Below are 17,798 nucleotides of genomic sequence, written 5' to 3' on the forward strand. Positions count from 1 at the left end.
CTTCTGTTTACTGTGCTAGATGTCATTTTTCCTTTGCTGTTTTCACGAGTTTTGTGGGAGCCGGTTTCCCACAATCACCTGCCGTGAAGGTTGACGGTCTGAGACTTCTCAGCCTCCGTCTGACTGCTTAAACTGAGGCAAATCTCAGCAAAATAATCCCCGTTTGGCGGCGCGTAATCCCTGCCTGGCTGAGCGAGGCATTGCGATCTCAGTATGGCCGTATGCCGAGACATCCAAACCACGTCGGATACGTCTGCGGTTTCCGGCCGACGCTTCCTCTCTCCTTAGCCACGCGCTCAGCCTTAGTTGAGGATTTGAACGCAACATTATGATGCCTGTTTGTTTTTCCCCCGCCCAATAGAGTAGATTTATCCCGGCTGCACTAATTATGCGAGATCAAAGACTCGCTCGTAATCCTGGAGCCATTGTTTTCAGGTTGAGATCATAAGACTGATATGAATATTTCAACGTGGTGATGGTGGTTCCTGCTTCCATGTCTTAACACAGTGACACTGTCTACTGCTACTGTGGATACATTAAGGCCACAACGTTTACTTATTGCTTCCTTAATAAATAAATATTCATTGTTAATATATGTTGATGCAACATCAAACTACACAGTTTCACATGATTTACTGTGGAAATATGATAGAATTGTTTTTGTTTTGTTATTGGTGAGGGAAGGGGTGCATATGTACACTCATCAGATCACCACAAACGTGTCTCGTCGTTCACTAAAATCATGCATAATAGTTCAATTCTGAGGGCCGAACTCAAGCAGAGGAGGGTTAGGGTTAGAATTAGGGGTTAGGGTTAGGCGTTAGAGGTTAGGGTTAGAGGTTAAGGGTTAGGGGTTAGGGTCTGACTGCATCCATCCTCCTCCAAACACTGTTGCAGAATTGATTTTGGCACCTCACTGCAGCTCCACCTCCCCTGGACCCCAGGGTTAGGGTTAGGGGTTAGAGGTTATGGGTTAGGGTTAGGGTCTAACTGCATCCCTAGCTCCACCTCCCCTGGACCCCAGGAAGCGGGGGGGGGGGAGCAAAGGCACTTAAAGATTTTCACGCTGCACTTTGTGTCACTAAAGCTTCACTCGGGGGCCATTTGTGCGTATACGTGGAAACGACCGGTGTAGAGAGTGTGTGTGTGTGTGTGTGTGTGTGTGTGCGCGTCATATATATATACACAAACAAGCGTGTGTCTCATCCATGACCCACCACTCACTGTGACAGGCTCAGTGCAGGGTGGGTGGCTTCAGAAATAAATAAACAAACCACCCAGCCGGCCAGCTCATTGATCATCTGCTCTCTGCATCTCCTGCCATGTGTCTGCTGTTTTCTTGTTTTCTGCTCTCACCTACACGGTGCCTCCTCTGCTCTCCAACGCCATTTGTCTTGCTGGCATTGTGTTTCTCATCATCTCTCTCTCCTCCTTCTGCTGTGTTAGTTTCTGTTTCTCCTCTCCTCTTCTCTCCTCCCCTCCCCTCCCCTCTCCTCTCCTCTCCTCTCCGCTCAGCAGGGTGTGTCCGGCCGGGCACCATGACCTCGCCCACGTGTGCCATGGATGGGATCGTTCTCGTTCTCTCTCTCTCTCTCTCTCTCTCTCTCTCTCCAGTGCTCAGCCATGTAACACTAGCATAAAGTTCCACCCACACATCACTCGGGCTGGCAAAATGAGTTACAGGGATGTGGAAAATAAATTCTAAATGAATTTATGAATTCCTCCCCACCCCCAGTGCATCTCCTCCTTCCCCATATCCCAGGCTGTCCGCTCTGCGCGTGCGAGAAGGGGAGATGTTATCCCGCCTCTCGAGGAGCCATGTGTCCCCGTCTCAGTTTCATCCCTCGATCGACCCCGCCGAAATAATGCCAGCTCAGGACCAACCCGCTGTACCTGACCCCTGGTCAGTGAGGGGGGCCGGAGGTCTCGTGCATGCCTGCCTGCCTGCGTGTGCGTACCTAGTTCTGCTGTATTTGTGGGGACTAAACAACATTGCAGAGACATTTTGGCTGCCTATAAAAATCGCATTAAGACAAAATGCAGTTTTATGTGAAAGAGTAAAAGATTATGATTAAGATCAGATAATTCAGACTAAGCTTTGGGCTTTTACGTTCACCCCATAAGGGTTTTTAATACAAGTGTCTGTGTGTGCGTGCAAGTGAAATGAGGTCTGGGAGCTTGTGGACGGTCATGGAAACAGGACTGGGAATGTCCACCTCTGCTGTTCAGGGCCCTCAGCAGTGGTGGACTCTTAATTCAAAGGCTTCTCCCCCTCCACACAGTTTCTCCTCTCTCACACACTCCCACACTTCTCATTTTTCTGCCTTTTCTCTGGCTCATAAAACTCTCTTTGTCGTACAGTCTCAGCTTTAGTTGTATCACACAATGAGATCCACGAGATAAAAGGTTTGCTTCGAGATCCAATAAAACAAAAGAAAAAAGAAAAAAAAAAGTTCTTTACTTGTGTACGTCTGGGCTTTTCCGCTGTGAACGCGTTGTGGAATGACCCGAGTAGGTCCTTAAAGCATTCTTAAGGTTCGCAGAGTCAGGCTCGTGCCCCTGAGAGACGGACATTAACGGTGCCCGCTATGGTCCTGCTAAGACAAAATGGAGATGTTAGAGGAAGGCACTGCGGAACAAACGACCTGTTGACATAAAGAGGAATAGGAAGAGAACAAGAGGTGTACTGCACGAGGGAGGTCCCCTTCAGACAGCCGAAAGCAAGAACCTAGTGGATCTCGCGCTTGGCATGAAGTGGAGGACGAATTGAGCTAAAAGAGGAGTTGGAAAATCCTACAGAAGAAGGCACAAATAGCTATTTCAATAATGCATTTCGATGTTACTGCAGCACTGCATGAAAAGGTCTCAAAATGACTATGACAGGAAAATATTTATGTGGTCACCTCGGTGAGTCCGTTTAAGTTGCACCCAAATCTTCCACACATGCTTCTGGTATCACCGCTTACATTCGATATAAAATTTTGCTATTATACATCTCTAAACATTGACACTACTTAACACAGAACTTCCAAATTTGAACAGAAACTCTAAAAGGGAAGTAAATAACTACATTTAGAAGTGCAAAAAAAAAAAAAAAAAACCTCTGAAGAATCGAGTTTAATACTCATATGCATAAGCACAAAAGAACTGACATCAAGGTCCAATTACGGGACAACAGCAGGAGATGCGCACGAGTGTTAAAGAAGCGTCTGAATCAACCGCCTGACGGATAATTGCAGTGAAGTATCACCAAAAAGCCGCATTACTAATGCAAGAACAGAAATCAAAGAGTCTCTCTCTCTCGCCCTGTTCCTTACTCTGCGTGTCTTTTTTACTTTCTTGATCTGCTTAAAGAAAAGTCATTGGAAGGCTTAAAGGCAAAGAAACAGGCTCGCGGCGTCCAGACCGGACATCACATCCTTTCTGTTAGTCTGACTACAACTCCCTGCACTTCTGTTTGTTCCTGTTGGTGTTCGCACTGATGTTTCACACCGCAACTCTGAGACAATGAAATATCAATGAAATATCAATGAAACCTCCCTGAACCACTGGGCCAGCGGTTCGCGCGAACTTGGCGGCTCCCATCAGGACGGCCTGTATCCGCGCAAAGCCGAGAAGTTAATCTAGCCAAAGACTCTCAGATCCCGCTCATGCTGGAGGATTTCTCTTGCCTGCCACTTTGAATGCAGCGGGACAAGGAGGTTTCACTTATTTTAATTAAATGTCAACATCTTTATTTTACCGGGAGAATTACGCTCCCATGGGTTGAGATCAAAGGATAAAGCTTGGCTTATGTTAAAGGCGTTACACAACAATGTGTCGAGTCGAATTACGATTTTTCAGTACCACATACCGGCGGGTATAAACGGGCTCCTGGACCTACGGCTCCCACCTCTAGCCCCCCACGAGCTGATGAGGTTGAGTCCAAACAGCTCCTGTAAGCTCCGTAAGCTACATTTTTTTTCTATTTTTCCTCATAGAAAAAGGAAAACAAACTTCAGGGATCTCCTCCAGCCTCCAAATCACTGGTGCACTCTTATCTTTCGGTCTGTGTGCAGGGGGATCAGTATACCCATTTTTGAATCCTCTTTTTCCAGTTTTTCCTCCCTTTTGTGGTTTGCAGGCAACTGCTCTCCACAGTAGCTGACAGACTGTGGCCAAATGGTGAACAGATCTGAGTGAACGACTCAATGCTCTCCACCAAATAAACAAAACTGAGATGATTACATGTACAAGACCAATGAGAGCTCCAGTCATGGCAGGCACAGTGCTGGAGCCAAGATTCTGTTCTCACTTTGGGGGGGTGTGTGTGTGTGTGTGTGTGTGTACGTGCGGGTATGCGCGTGTGGGTGAGTGTGTGGGTGAGAGACACAGACAGAGAAGTTGGTCTCAGATGGCAGTACCAACATGTTTCTGCTCGCCCAGGCCTGAGGGGACACACCAGTGCTAAGCCCTCTGAAATGAGGAACTGGCTGTCAGTGCTTAAAACACTCCAGATGAACAAAACACACTCACACACACACACAGCCACACACACACACACACACACAGCCACACACACACACACACACACAGCCACACACACACACACACACACAGCACACACACACACAGCACACACACACACACACACTCTCTGTCTCTCACACACACTCTCTGTCTCTCACATACTCTCTGTCTCTCACACACACACACACTCTCTGTCTCACACACACACACACTCTCTGTCTCACACACACACACACTCTCTGTCACACACACACACACACACACACACACACTCTCACTTCTCCCTTCTGTCCTGGGTCTTTCTCTCCTCCAGCCCTTCAGCATCCCCCCATCTGTTTGCGATCAAGCAGGCTCTTCCAGCTTCATTACTTATCCAGCCATTATTCCATTTCTTGCATGCCCCGCCTCTGTATGTGGACACCCCACCTGATTCTCCATCTCCATGCCCCACTTCCATTCCTACCGTTCTTCTTCTGTAAGGAGACGCGTACCCCTGTCATCACCTCTCCTAGACATGAGACTTTTCCCTGCAGCCCTCCAGAGGCAGAAATGGAGACATGTAAATCTGCTATCCAAAGTCCCATCTGATTTACACAACGACAAGGTGTGATCAGACCTGCTTCTGCTTCTGCTTCTCTCTCTCCCCCTCTCTCCCTCCCTCCCTCCCTCCACCCTGTCACCAAAGAGATTAATGACTATGATCACAAAACCGCCTCCACCACCAGCAGCTCCAACCCAATGAGGGACCCCAACTCTAGCCTCTGAGTACTGTACACACACACACACACACACACACACACACACACACACACACGGCTCATCACGCATAACAAACACATGCTGGGAGCTGAACTGCAGGGTAGACCGTGGGATACCATATGACCTACTGAGCTCCATTTATTAAAACGTGGCAAATTATATTTCAACCCCATACATCAACCCAGCATGAGAGCGAGAAAAATGAGAGGATCACGATTACGGCCCATATTGCAAATTACAAATACTACCTGAAATAAAAGTCATATGAAATAAAATTGAAAAAACTACAAAATAATGGAAACAAAAACTAATAAAACGTAAAGCAATTGTATACAAGAGATTTCGTGTTTTTGATGTTGCTTCCATTGTTACCAATGAGGAACAAAGGAGTCTATTGGCTAAACCTTTATGACAGTAACGTAAAGACAGTAACGTCTCAACCGAAAAATCTCCGGTCTAGAGCTAATGCTCGGGTAAAGAAACAAAGCCAGATCTGCGAATGTTACTGTAATCCAAATCACTTCCGATGGACTTATCACGGGATGGCAAGCACGAAATATGCGGCCCTGTTGGGAATAGCACGGGACAGCAGACCTCCGCGCCGAGAGCACCGAAGGGGGGGACCCGCGAGGGAACACCACACAGCAGGAGGTGCGAGAACAGGATGAACTGGGCAACGTACAGGTGCAATCAACAGCCGTATGTCTCGCATGAAAGGCGAGCGCGCCCGGAGTGCGACAAAGGAGCGGGAGAGGCGAGTTGGGTAGACGGAGAGCATCCACGACCTTTACGCGAGGCTCTCCGGGAACGTTATTGATCAGAACTAGTAGCCAGAATAGCGCATGACCGTACGCATGCAAGACAAAATGGATGCACATATATTCTGTCGGGGAAAAAGAATGTTTAAGTAAAATGTTTATTAAAATCATTATAACGTACTCGAACTCGCTCAGTGGTCATACCTGCTTTCTCATCCAAGGAACGAGTTTGTTTTAAACTAGCATAATAAACATAATCATATAAACACAAATGAAAACAGTGACATTAACATGCGTGGGGTCAAGCGAAACAAAAAGTAGCAGTTTCTCGGCAAAGAGGTTCACATTTGCAAGGAACCGTTCTCACTTCCTCGCTGCGGGGGTTCTGCGATCGGAACCGCGATCAGAAACGTGTGCCGCAGTTACCGCCACGTTTGACATCTTAAGCCAATCCGTTTTCATCAAAAGTGCGGAGGAGCGAAGGCACGAGGAGTGGCACCAGCGCGGCGCACGTGAGTAAACGAGCCCTGCCACGCTGAACCTCGCCGTTCAGACGTTCCTACCTTCAGCGGCGGGAATACCGAGTGATGGCACTCTCTCCTCTCTCAGGTGCACGGCAGGAAACGTTAACGACAAGTTGCCCTTAAAAAGTCGCAAAAAGCCAAACACAGAATGACAAAGCGTGCTCTCACCTGTGCACAGGAAGCAGAGCGCGAGTACAGCGCAGAAGCTTACGCGGCACGTCCAAGCGGATGGCGATGCCATCATGGCTCGTATTCCGCTTTCACCGGGATTAATTCCTCTTCGGGGTGGACAGCGATCGTAGCGCGAGTCAGGGAAGTTTCTCTCGCAGCCCAGCGCTGGTTGGAACGGTGGTGTGTTACATACTAACGCCCAGCAGACACGCAGCCGCGTCGCCAGACTGCACGAAAGCCCACAGTAAGGTGCTGTTTCGGCGGGGACGTCTGAGCACTAACAGTCCTCACTACTGCCAGGGGCGTGAGCAGCCCGCGCCTCCGCCAATGGCCTTTACGCGTGCACCGTTTGAAGATTTTACGCGTCCGCGTTTGCGGGAGGGGTTTTGGGAAAACAATTTAAAGGGAAAAGTGATTGTTTAAAGCAACCCTTTTTAAAATAATTGAAATCAATGCACAATAAATGTGATTCACTGCAATCATTAAATACACTGCAGCCTTAGGTCAACTTCATGAACGGACATTCTTAGACTAGATAGATAAGAGTGCAAAATCATTAAACTCACTTAGTTCACATATCGTATTTTGACATTTTAGCACAACCTACAGTCTAATATTTAAGATACATTAAAATTAGCCTTAGCTGTGATTGCTTATATTGAGTACTGCTGAATCCGGAAGCGTGTTTGCATGAATAGGTTATCGGACGTTGCTAGTGAAACAAGTAAAGAACCGAATTTATTGGCTATAAAAATAATCTGGACAACATGTACTAGATTAACTGAAACCCAGCAAACAACTCTGGTAGATGTGTGATAGAATCCGCAGTGTAGTCGGCGCGGCTATAAAACCCAATCCTTTCCTAATTTATCGCTGTTTATCGCGTGCACCCAAGCGGTCGTAGAAACCCGTTCAAAGCGAACGTCAAAGCTTGTATGTAGCGACACCACCTGACAAGGAAGGTTAACAACAGTCCATTTAACGACGCGAGTTTGTGCCGGAGAGGACACGGGCAAAGTGCGGCGGTGCCACTGCGCGTGGAGCGTCCCCGGGCACGGCGCGCGCGGTGTCTTTGCAACGGAGACAGAGCGCAATGAGGCCACGCTCGCGCCGTGGGGAAAACAACTGCACTTCCCATTTATTTACATTGCAAACGTTATTGGGTTTAAATTAAAATTGCAAATATGCAAAGTTGTTGCGTGGATGAAGGTTGTTCCGTGGTGGGTTGCGCGACAAATCATATTTAAAAACTCTGATTTTAAGGTTTCACGTTATTTAAAGACGGAAAACCGAACCAAAAAGACGTTATAGTTTGTTCAAATCTAACAGACAGGAGGGCACCAAAACCACGGGGACTTGTGGGATCCTGACAGTATCCATGTCTGAGTGCAGCAGACATTTTGTGTCAGATAAGTCGGAAAGTTCAAATTAAGCTCTGTCTGAGAACTAGTTTAAAAGGTATCCGATTCCCCAGATACGTCAGTTTATCTAGTCAGCTAGTTAAGATATCTAGAGTGTAAGTACGTTAGTTTGCTCTGTGTTAGCTCGCTAGCTAGCTAAAGTATTTGATCTTCATGGTTGCAGATTCATGTCTTATGACTAAATGTACTGTTTGGATGGCTCATGACTAAATGAATGGCTTGACCTCACCCATCAGTCACTTTTCGTAAAGCTTTCTGGAAAGAGCACATGGAGAATAGCCAACTGATAGTTGGCATGTTCCGTATTATTGAACATATGCGGCCTAACAGTAGGCTGTAGACTTAAACCTTTTAACACAACCTAAATAACAATACTGACCAGCTATCTTAGCCAGCCTGGGGATTCAGGTAATGGTTGTGTCCGTTGATGCAGGAAAGAAGAGACAGGAACCAGTGCGTTACCCTGTGGCCTTTTATTAATGCAGAGCTCTGGAGATGTCACTTCACAACGCAGTGCGAGTGAGATCTAAAGCATAACTTTGCAACAGACAAACTTATAGTTTCTCTCGCCTTGTGCCACTTCTGCTTTTGTGTTTTTCCATCTCAGCCGTCATCTCTGTTTGACCGTCTCGTACACATGTCTTCAATTCCTTTTATTTCTAGTTTCATGTCTGGACATACAGTAATTATTTTATTAATTCAAGCATTAGTCCTATTTCATTCTGCGCATTATTCTCTATTAGTGTAAGCTTAGCATTCATTTAATTTATGAAACCCCACATGGTACAAGTTCAAATATGTGAGACAAATATGTGAGTGAGTCCAGTCATATTGTCTCTACATATCTGGAATAGCCTGGTGCTGAAATGTTACGTTGGAGTAAAAGCAAATAGCTTCCTTTCAACTTGGCGAAATGTCTCCGCACCCACGAGGGGGCGTGGGTTTCTCTCCGATGACGCAATACGCGCTACCTCTATGTGGATGTAGGTATTTCAAAGATTTGGCAAATAAAATCGTCTATCCACAGTGATATGTACGCCATTAAAATAAGAAACCGTGAAACCCTTAAACATTTTGACGTTTTAATGGCAGTTGCCAGCTGGGAAAGTGTCCCACAATGGTAGGACTGTGGGGAAAAGTGTTATATGATATTACAGAAGCAACGTCTTTTCTACTGAAACTGTATCATTTAGACTATTATTTTCGTGACGCATCTTCACTGCTTTACTCTCCACTAAGACAAAGAAGCTGAAACACTTCTGAATGATCCCAGTCTCCAGATGAACTCTGCCCCGCCAACTTTACGCTCAGAGGCGCAGCGTCTCACTTTACGCAAAGGACCTCCAAAGTGTAGCGCGTTGTGCGCTCCCCTGCAGAGCCTACCGATAAGAACTACGCGCGTAAACGCTGGCTGAAGGAGAACTTGAATAATCTGCCTGATAATATTGTCTCCGTTGTGCTCCGTGGCGCGTGGCTCGGTAATGGAGTGTCATTGTTAAAAAGCTGCGGCTTGCGCGTTATTAACGGCAGCCTCCGGTCAACCGCACACAGGCAATAAAACCACATAAAGGCGCTCATAAATGGCGCAGACAGTAGTAATGAAATGAGCAGTTATGATAGCATGGGCTTTAATGAACTGTCGCGCTCCGCTGGAGATAACGCCACGGAGGGTAAAATACGAGATGAAGTTGTTAGCGATGGATGAACTCCGCACGGTCCATCCAGGTGAGTAATATAAGGTAGCGGAATAATGCGCGAGGTTGAAGCCCTGAAGCGCCTTTTTGGATAATAAGCCTGTTCCAGCAATTTGCTACAAGCGCAGTCTGCCCTAAGCCCTCTAGATAGAGATTTTGGATAATAAAGCACATTTTTGAATTTTTTGCCAGGATACATATTTTGAAGTGGAATCCATATTATACCATCATTCTGCATTGATTTAATCAAGTGGTGTAGGTGAGGGGCTACACCACCCAACCTAACACATTATATGAGCAGTGTGAGCAGGAATTATTGGTGGAATTACGTGTGTCCCGCAAACTACATCTATCTGAAATTCTGAATCTGAACTTCTGTAGTAGTTTGAACTCTTTAGAGGTTTTAGTAGCGTGTTGAGTTCTTGCCGAAGTGCTGTACTCTTAAAGAGGTAACTTAAAAAAAATTATCTGGGAGTTCTTTAGGGCAATGCAAAATATGGTCTGGCAGTATCTCATATAAACTTTGACAATTGTCTTGTGACGTGGTAGCCCCCCCCCCCCCCCCCCCCCACTTTAGTCAACTCAGAACATAACATCAATTCTCCAGACCCACCTAAGAGTTTGTTTTAGAGGACTGAATCGTGTCGCTGAAGGCAGTGGCAGGTGTCTCTGAGGTATTTAGTCTATCTCCCATCAGGCTGTAATGGAGTCTCTGTGATGCATGGGTAGACATTCAATTTACAGTACATTGTCAATTTTTGTCACGGCCATGTTACAAATCTGTGTATGTGTCTGTATCTAAATTAAATCTGCAACAACACTTATCTTTAAAAGCAGTTTAATGCGTTTAAATTTTTTAAAAAGTACACAGAAGTATGAAACTTAGTGCAAAAGATTTAAAGTGCTTCCGTAGTCCTTGGTTGGGTCTGAATGTCAATTCAGTTAAGGTGCTTGCAAGTAAAATAGCTATTACATGGGATCAAACAATTCAGCTCAAATATATGTATCAGGCTAAGAGATCTCAAACCTCACAGGCCAGAATGATTGTCTTACAAGAATAGATGCTAATGTGTTTGCCAGGGAAAGAAACTTGTTTATAATCCATGGCTAGAAGAACAGGATAAGAGTTTACTTAGAAACATCAGCCATTTAAAGCTCACAACAGCATACTGACGAGCCACAGTGCCCTGCCACCACCTCCTCGTGATTTAGACAATAAACATGAATCTTAATTCTGCTGGATTATGAAATCAATATAGAGAAAATTGCACACCTTTTGCCGAAAAGCACGGCTGCCCGAGCTGCTGATGGAACCACAACATTAAAACAATCAGCCCAATACCTTTTCTCCTACACACCTTTCACGCTTTCTGCAGTTTAATATTCAGTCTATCTTCACCCCAGCGAGAGCGGCCGTCGCTTAACAGATCTGGGTGGTTCTTCCTCCTTTGCTCCTTAAATCTCCCTCACCCCCACCCCCCCCGCCTCTCGTTACACCAGAGGGTCTTTGTCTCCAGTCGTGGACGGCAGGGACTCCACACTGTTCTTGTAGATGGGTTTCTTCTGGGAGTGGTCATCGCTGGAGGAGACAAAAAGATGCAGTGTTACGAGGGAAGGAAACGGCTGCATGGACGGGAGCAGAGCGGCGAGAGTCACAGATGGACCCATCTGTCTGGGACGGCACGGTGGGTGGGACATCCAGGAGCAGCTTGCTCTCGGTCCTGGTCTTCATTTGGGCCTCGTGGTAATACAGCCATGGGGAACCATGGAGCCCGATCACCGTAGAACCTCAGATCATGTGAGCTACAGCAGCAATGGTCCCTTTAGACCGTGACCTTTGGATCTGGGCCACGCCAAATGGCCTCTCAGTAATGATCAAGAAAACGGGTAGTGATCTCATTTGTAACAGTGAATTTTCCAGCCAAAGCCTTCATGAATGGCTGCGGATAAAAGGTTCACTTCGAGCAAAAACACAGGTGAGCTTCTGAGCAAAGGGAGTCTAGGTATATGAATTCTACTATAAGCACACTCAGGTGTGTGCTACTTACATGGGTCCTTTGCTCGTCCTCTGTTTGGCCCGACGACAGAGGAAGACCGTTATGGATAGGATGACGACAAAGAGAGCCACGCCTGCCGCCGATGTCATCAGAGTGATGCGAGCAGTCGTGGACTCGTACCACGCAGCATCTTCTGTACCGCGTGCACACAACACACACTTCCTGTGATTAGTTGCCAAACTAATTTTTCTTTCCTCCATCTTTATTTTACTCCTGGGCATTTTGGTTTTCTCTTCTATTTTGTTAAACTCATCCCTTCCCGCCCTCTTATTTTGTCACTGTAATTCTGTAGCTCAGTATCAAGCCACACCTGCGTATCCACACGTTAAATAATAATAACAACAAAGTAATAACTTTACACCCCCTCCACATCTACTCGCAAATATACACAAAACCATCAATTGTTCTGTGTTAAAAAATTCATATACCTACACCTTAAATATTCTTGTATACCACTAGACTCGCAAGGTGTAAACCACAACTCCAGGAATCCCCCCCCCCCCAGCACTCTGGCGCCCCCTGCAGGCAACACCGACCTGGCAGCACAGTGATGCTGATGGTGTGTGTCTTGACGAGGGATCTGACAGTGGGGTGCTGAGCCGTGCATGTGTATTTCCCACTGTTCATATCCCTCACTTGTTCCAGCCTCAGCGTACTGCTCGGAACAATCCAGTCCTCTCCCTGCAGAGAGAGAGAGAGAGAGAGAGAGAGTCCACCAAAGACAGGAGGAAAAAAAGAACCACAGTGAGAGGAATGAGGTGATGACAGGAAGACAGGAGAGAGGGTAGCGTAATTAGAAAGAAAGCTTGTGACCGAGAGCTGTTGCTCACACGTGCCCTGTGAGAGACAAAGTGATCTTAGCCAAAAGTGTTCGGGCTCAAAGCTGACAGCAGAACTAAAGTCTCCCAGTGAGGCAAAGATGAGCAGGATAATTAACCCTGACAGTGGCATCAGCAGAGTTTTATCTGAGAGTGCACTGCTGAAAAGGAAGAATAATGAAGAAGACAGGCAGCCAAAGGACCAAAAAGTCATAGAATACCATGTAGAGAGAATGGAGCTTTTTCCAGTAAGGGGGGACAGCCCATCATAATCACACAAATTATTTTGGCACGACGGGCACCTGTGTCGCTTGCCAAAACAGCCCAGTCAATTTTCGACTGTAACCAAATGGAGCGCTAACTTCTGAATGCTAATCCGCTGGCTCCAAACAATGACTTCCTGCTTTTCTTTCTCTTCCAGGGAAGTGAAAACTAAATGCAGTGGCCATGCCTGTTACACAGAAAAACTCCGTGTCCCTCCCGGGAACGTTGGGGAAGAAAAACAGCCATCCATTACGGAGTGTTGGTGAAGACCGTCATTGCAGTTTAACACACTGCTCACGTAAAAAAAAACAATCTTAGGTGGGTCTCAAACATCTATTTCACTCTCACTCTCTCTCTCTCTCTCTCACGTTTCCGTATGCTACCACACTGTGTGCAAGGCGCATTTATTTTACATTTACCCCAATTTCTGCTAGAAATTGGTAAGAAGGTCCCTGTACCATACACGTTTGTTCTAATGATGGATTATTCTAGCTATAACAGGCAGCCATGGATTGCCTATTTTCTATTGGTCTTTCTAAAGCGTTTGAGTAAATCAGCTCAGTGGTTAAAGCACTTGATTTATAATCAGAAGGTTGCTGGTTCAAGCGCCACCAGTGCCAAGTTGCCACTGTCAGCTCCCTGAGCAAGACCCTTAACCCTCAATTGTCAAGTTGTATTCACTCATAATTATAAGTTGCTTTGGGTAAAAGTGTCAGCTAAATGCTCTAAATATGTTGAAAGTGAGGTGCCCTTGTGTTATTTTCTTTGCATATTGAGCAATTATTGCAAGTCATATTTTTAAGACTTTTACTGTGAAAGGTGTCATGCTTTTACTGTGAAATGCATGGTGGTGGACCATTCTCATGACCTTTGGATACAATGTTCTTCACGTTCCAGTTGCTGCCAATAGATTTTATGGCACATTTCACATCTTGCGTCTCAAGTTACAGTTGGTCAAGTTACAATCATCCGTGTGTCAAAAACAACGGCTTGCGTTATAAGCTACAGCTCAGAAGCCATTCTTTCCTCGTGTATGACTATTGTAGTCACACCATACAAATCATTATTAATTCCCAGGACAAGCTCTTAAAGATCTTACTCTGATTTCCCTGGACGTGGAGTAACTCTTACCTCTTTGGCCCAGAAGTACTCAGGAGTCTCGGAGGCAGAAGTGCAACAGTTCAGCTCTACGTTGTCCCCTAGTGACACACGCAGGTCCTGCAAGGAGTAGTAGCGAGAGAGGGTGCCCACCCCACTCCTGTACACCGACAGCTCGCGCATGTCTGAGAAAGGTGAACACAGACGCTGACGGTTAGTCAAAGGTGGGGCTGGAAACGATGGCAGCATGGAAAAAGGGTGAACCAGGCAGCAGGTGTGAAGCGGACGGCTCCACGAGTCCTGGAGGAAGGACGTGTCCACCCTCTCGCCAAGACTAGAAGCCATTAGGCCACAGGACAGAATTAGAGAGCAAGTGGGGTATTGATAACACCTATCAATTGGCAACAGTTTGAAAAAAATGAGAAAGAACTTCACTCTGGAGGTAACTGTGCCAGGGGAACAGAAGAACTTCATGGGAAGTTATTTAGCACTGACGATTTTAAAGTGCTTATGCTCGATTAAAACCTCCTCATCAGCCTTTTGTCCAAAACCCCTGACCTTACTGCTGTGCAAACCAACTCTGAAACTAATCAATAGTAATGATTACGGTCTATCAAGTCTTCACCCACTGTAATGACACAATGTGTGTAATGGGTCATATTCTCCTGTCTGTGGGCACCGACCCTTTCCATAAGTCCCCACCAGTCTCTACCATTCTCCAGTTTTCCGATAAGCTGCCATTATCGACTCAAAGACCCACTGAAAAACACCACTCGATATCATGCTCACTGCTGTCACTTTTGGAGAACAATGAGTTTTCCATCGCTTCAACTCTCTCAGCCCATAATAGATACACTCATTGTTTCAAAATGCTATAATATTCATCTTGATTTTCAAGGATTACTGAATCTGGGGACCTGCACCTTTTGTAACAGGCTAACGTCTGATTTCAGCAGCTCTCTGATGTCACTTGATCTCTATAAACATGCAGAGACATGAGGCTTGTAGCGTCCTGTAATTATGAGTTTCCCGATACAGTTCCCAATGCGGCAGCATGATTCATATAGAAAGATTTTTTTTATTGCTTTCTAAGTTTTATATAATAGCAAGCGCCTCAGGTCCCTGATTCATTTCTTGAAGATAAGTTTATTATGCCTGGTAAGAGTTATAATACTGCGTATAATATTAGTGGTATTTTCACCAAATCGTGCCGTGGTTTGACATCACCCAAACTCCAGCGGACTCACAGTGAACAGGAATGGTGAAAGGCAGGGAGGAGTTATCCGGGTCAGTTGCATTGTCAGAGATGCAGCGGAACGGTCCCGCCATCCACGTTTGGACCCTGGGGAGCTTGAGGAGCAGGCGCCCGTTTTCTCTCGTAAACTCTACCCCGTAGAAGAAACAGCGACGGTAAAGGTAGCTGTACTGGTCCATGTCCAGCCGGTACCATCTCTGCATGTGCTGCAGGGTAAAGGAGACAACTTTCATTCCCAAATATATGTTATCCATAACCATATGGATAAACCATATTAAACACAACTAGAGGTCCTATTAAATAGCAGCGCGCCTGATTAAATGGAGGAACAGCACGGTTTTGGACACTCAGTGCTTAACTATTAATTTAAATACCGAGAATAATAAATACCGAGAATGAGGAAATGTCTCTGAAACCCTTTCCCAAATGTCCGTCTACAGAAACAGAGAACATTGGAGGGTTTTGTGTTGCCAGACGGCCCATTTGTGCGTGGTAGTAGGTGCCGCGATTCCTCCCAGGACTGATCTCCGCGAGGTGCTAAATGAACTGCCTGGCCTTCAGTGGAACTGGTTTTCTGCCCAAACCCAAACTCCGCCTGCTCAATGTCCCTTTCTGCCTCAGATGCCTGTCCTTTTAAGACTAGACAGCAAAGCCCTGAACACAAGCCTCAGCCTGTATGCTACGTAATCAGATGACTCCAGGAGGTGATGGACCACCACACTCTACAGTAATCACCCCTCTGGGCGGTGCAGCACACAGGCTGTCTGTACATCCACCTCGAACACTGTCAGTTCCAGAAGGGAAGAGAGGAGAGGAGAGGGGGGGGGGGAAGGTTTTAGTTCCTCCACTGTGCTTTTCTTTGCCGTTTCTGGGGAAATGTAGGGCGGTTTGATGGAAGCGCTTCGTAGCCACTGTATAATCACCTCACCTTAGAGAACTTTTCAAATTGCAGCGTGCTGATGTTGAACTTGGACTCTGTGTCGACACACTCCAGAGTCGCCTCACCACCCTCCAAGACCGGCTCTGTCGGCCCTTTCACGATGAGAGAAGCTACGAAACACACACATCCATATATTTTCTTATAAGTACCATGTAAACAATTCAAATGGAGCTTGAGAAAAGTCCATTTTAAAGAACCTTTATCGGTCTCTACTGTTGTCGTTAAGGTGAGCAGTAGGTTTTTCAACTCTTCAGACATACATGACAAAGCCGAAGTGGAGCTTAATGATCAGCACTCTACATGATAATTGTTTGAATAAATCTGTAATACTTCGTATAAACAAATAGACAAAAATGGCACAAAAAGGACACTGCTTATATGGATACATAACATCAATGAACAGTGCCTAAAAGAAACGGAAGGCGCTCGTGGATATTGCTGGAAAAACCCGTCGCAACAGGTTTCACAACCTGCTTTAAGAATGTTTGGTACACAATGACTTGTGCGAAACAAAAACAAATGACCGGGGTTTTCACTGGCAGTCGACTTCTTTTCGAAAGAAACATCAACTGTGTTTTCACTGCTCATACTGGTCTTAATACATGTAGATATTAACCCATTACACACTGCTAGTAAACTCTTATCTTTTGAGAACACTCAGTTAATTTCAGTTACAGTTTAATACCAGCTACGCCCCCCATGAAAAAAGCAACTTTTGTTTTCCTTAGCTAAAGGTAATTGGTTTATTTCTGATATTCAGCAAACTCATACAAAACCCTTAATCTACAAAACCCTTATATACGTCTATAAAGAAAATGAGAAAATTAGGTAATGTGTTAAATGTTGAACAGATAAAAAGCAAAAGATGAAGAGAAAATGAAGAGAAAGAACTGGAAAATGTAGGCCCAGTTGAAATAGATCCGTCCGGATATTTACCAGTGCCATACTGCAGGAAGGCGAGTAGCGCGGTTACGAAGAGGACACGAGCCCGCATTCTGAGTGTCTCGAGCGCCAAAGCTTGGACATCAAATGCGCACATTCACGTTAACGTGACTATATATCCGGGTGAAGGCGGAGCCTGCCCATGCTTTGGGACTATGGTGCGAAAATTACCCTGCAAAGATCAGTAAGAATTACAGTGGCTTGCTTGTGAATAATTAGTATCTAATTTCGATTGGCCCTGCTGTATCTGTTTATTTCTGCTGTGAAACTTGGCGTCCAGATCCCCGCGCTCTTCACTGCGTCACTTGTCTCCGGGCGCACGTTCACCTGAAGGTTGCATCGTGATGGGGGTGCAAATGGTTTTAAACCCACCACCTGACAAAACCCCTTTTTGTAGACGCAGTTATCCCTGATAAACTTTGATGATGTCAAGAAAAACATAATTAATTATTGAATAGTCAGCCAAAACCCGCATTAATATTTATAGATTATACATTTCGATTTAATCGGATTTGAATCTTTCATTCACACCTGTTTGAACACGGCCTTTTCCTACCTACTTTCCAGAAACGTAGGAGAGGCTTATTA

General features: G+C 45.7%; 2 protein-coding genes across 2 annotated transcripts in view; both read right to left on the reverse strand.

Moving 5' to 3' along the window:
• cadm4 (cell adhesion molecule 4) overlaps positions 1-7,065 on the reverse strand; it is an 82,814-nt gene extending 75,749 nt beyond the window's left edge. Inside the window, exon 1 of the mRNA XM_035530837.1 lies at positions 6,719-7,065. Coding sequence (XP_035386730.1) covers positions 6,719-6,794 — 76 coding nt within the window. The 5' untranslated portion in view covers positions 6,795-7,065. The remainder of the gene's footprint in view (positions 1-6,718) is intronic.
• A 3,592-nt stretch (positions 7,066-10,657) lies between these two features.
• si:ch211-79k12.1 (uncharacterized protein LOC568891 homolog) lies at positions 10,658-17,324 on the reverse strand. Its single transcript, XM_027007317.2, has 7 exons — positions 17,205-17,324; positions 16,257-16,378; positions 15,321-15,534; positions 14,107-14,258; positions 12,430-12,574; positions 11,885-12,026; positions 10,658-11,415 (listed from the first exon to the last, which is right to left on the reverse strand). Exons 1-7 carry the CDS (start codon positions 17,305-17,307, stop codon positions 11,328-11,330), a joined length of 966 nt encoding a protein of 321 aa, XP_026863118.2. The 5' UTR covers positions 17,308-17,324; the 3' UTR covers positions 10,658-11,327.
• Between the last annotated feature and the right edge of the window lie 474 nt (positions 17,325-17,798).

Source organism: Electrophorus electricus, chromosome 10, assembly GCF_013358815.1.
Source record: "Electrophorus electricus isolate fEleEle1 chromosome 10, fEleEle1.pri, whole genome shotgun sequence".
In the NCBI taxonomy this organism is placed as follows: domain Eukaryota; kingdom Metazoa; phylum Chordata; class Actinopteri; order Gymnotiformes; family Gymnotidae; genus Electrophorus; species Electrophorus electricus.

What these genes read in the sequence shown, in the direction of transcription:
- si:ch211-79k12.1 (XM_027007317.2), bottom strand. Translation starts at nt 17,307, where the DNA reads ATGTGCGCATTTGATGTCCAAGCTTTGGCGCTCGAGACACTCAGAATG. An exon ending in AATTTGAAAAGTTCTCTAAG is followed by an intron (nt 15,535 to 16,256) that starts GTGAGGTGATTA and finishes TTTACCCTGCAG; the next exon opens with CACATGCAGAGATGGTACCG. An exon ending in TTTCACCATTCCTGTTCACT is followed by an intron (nt 14,259 to 15,320) that starts GTGAGTCCGCTG and finishes CACCTTTCTCAG; the next exon opens with ACATGCGCGAGCTGTCGGTG.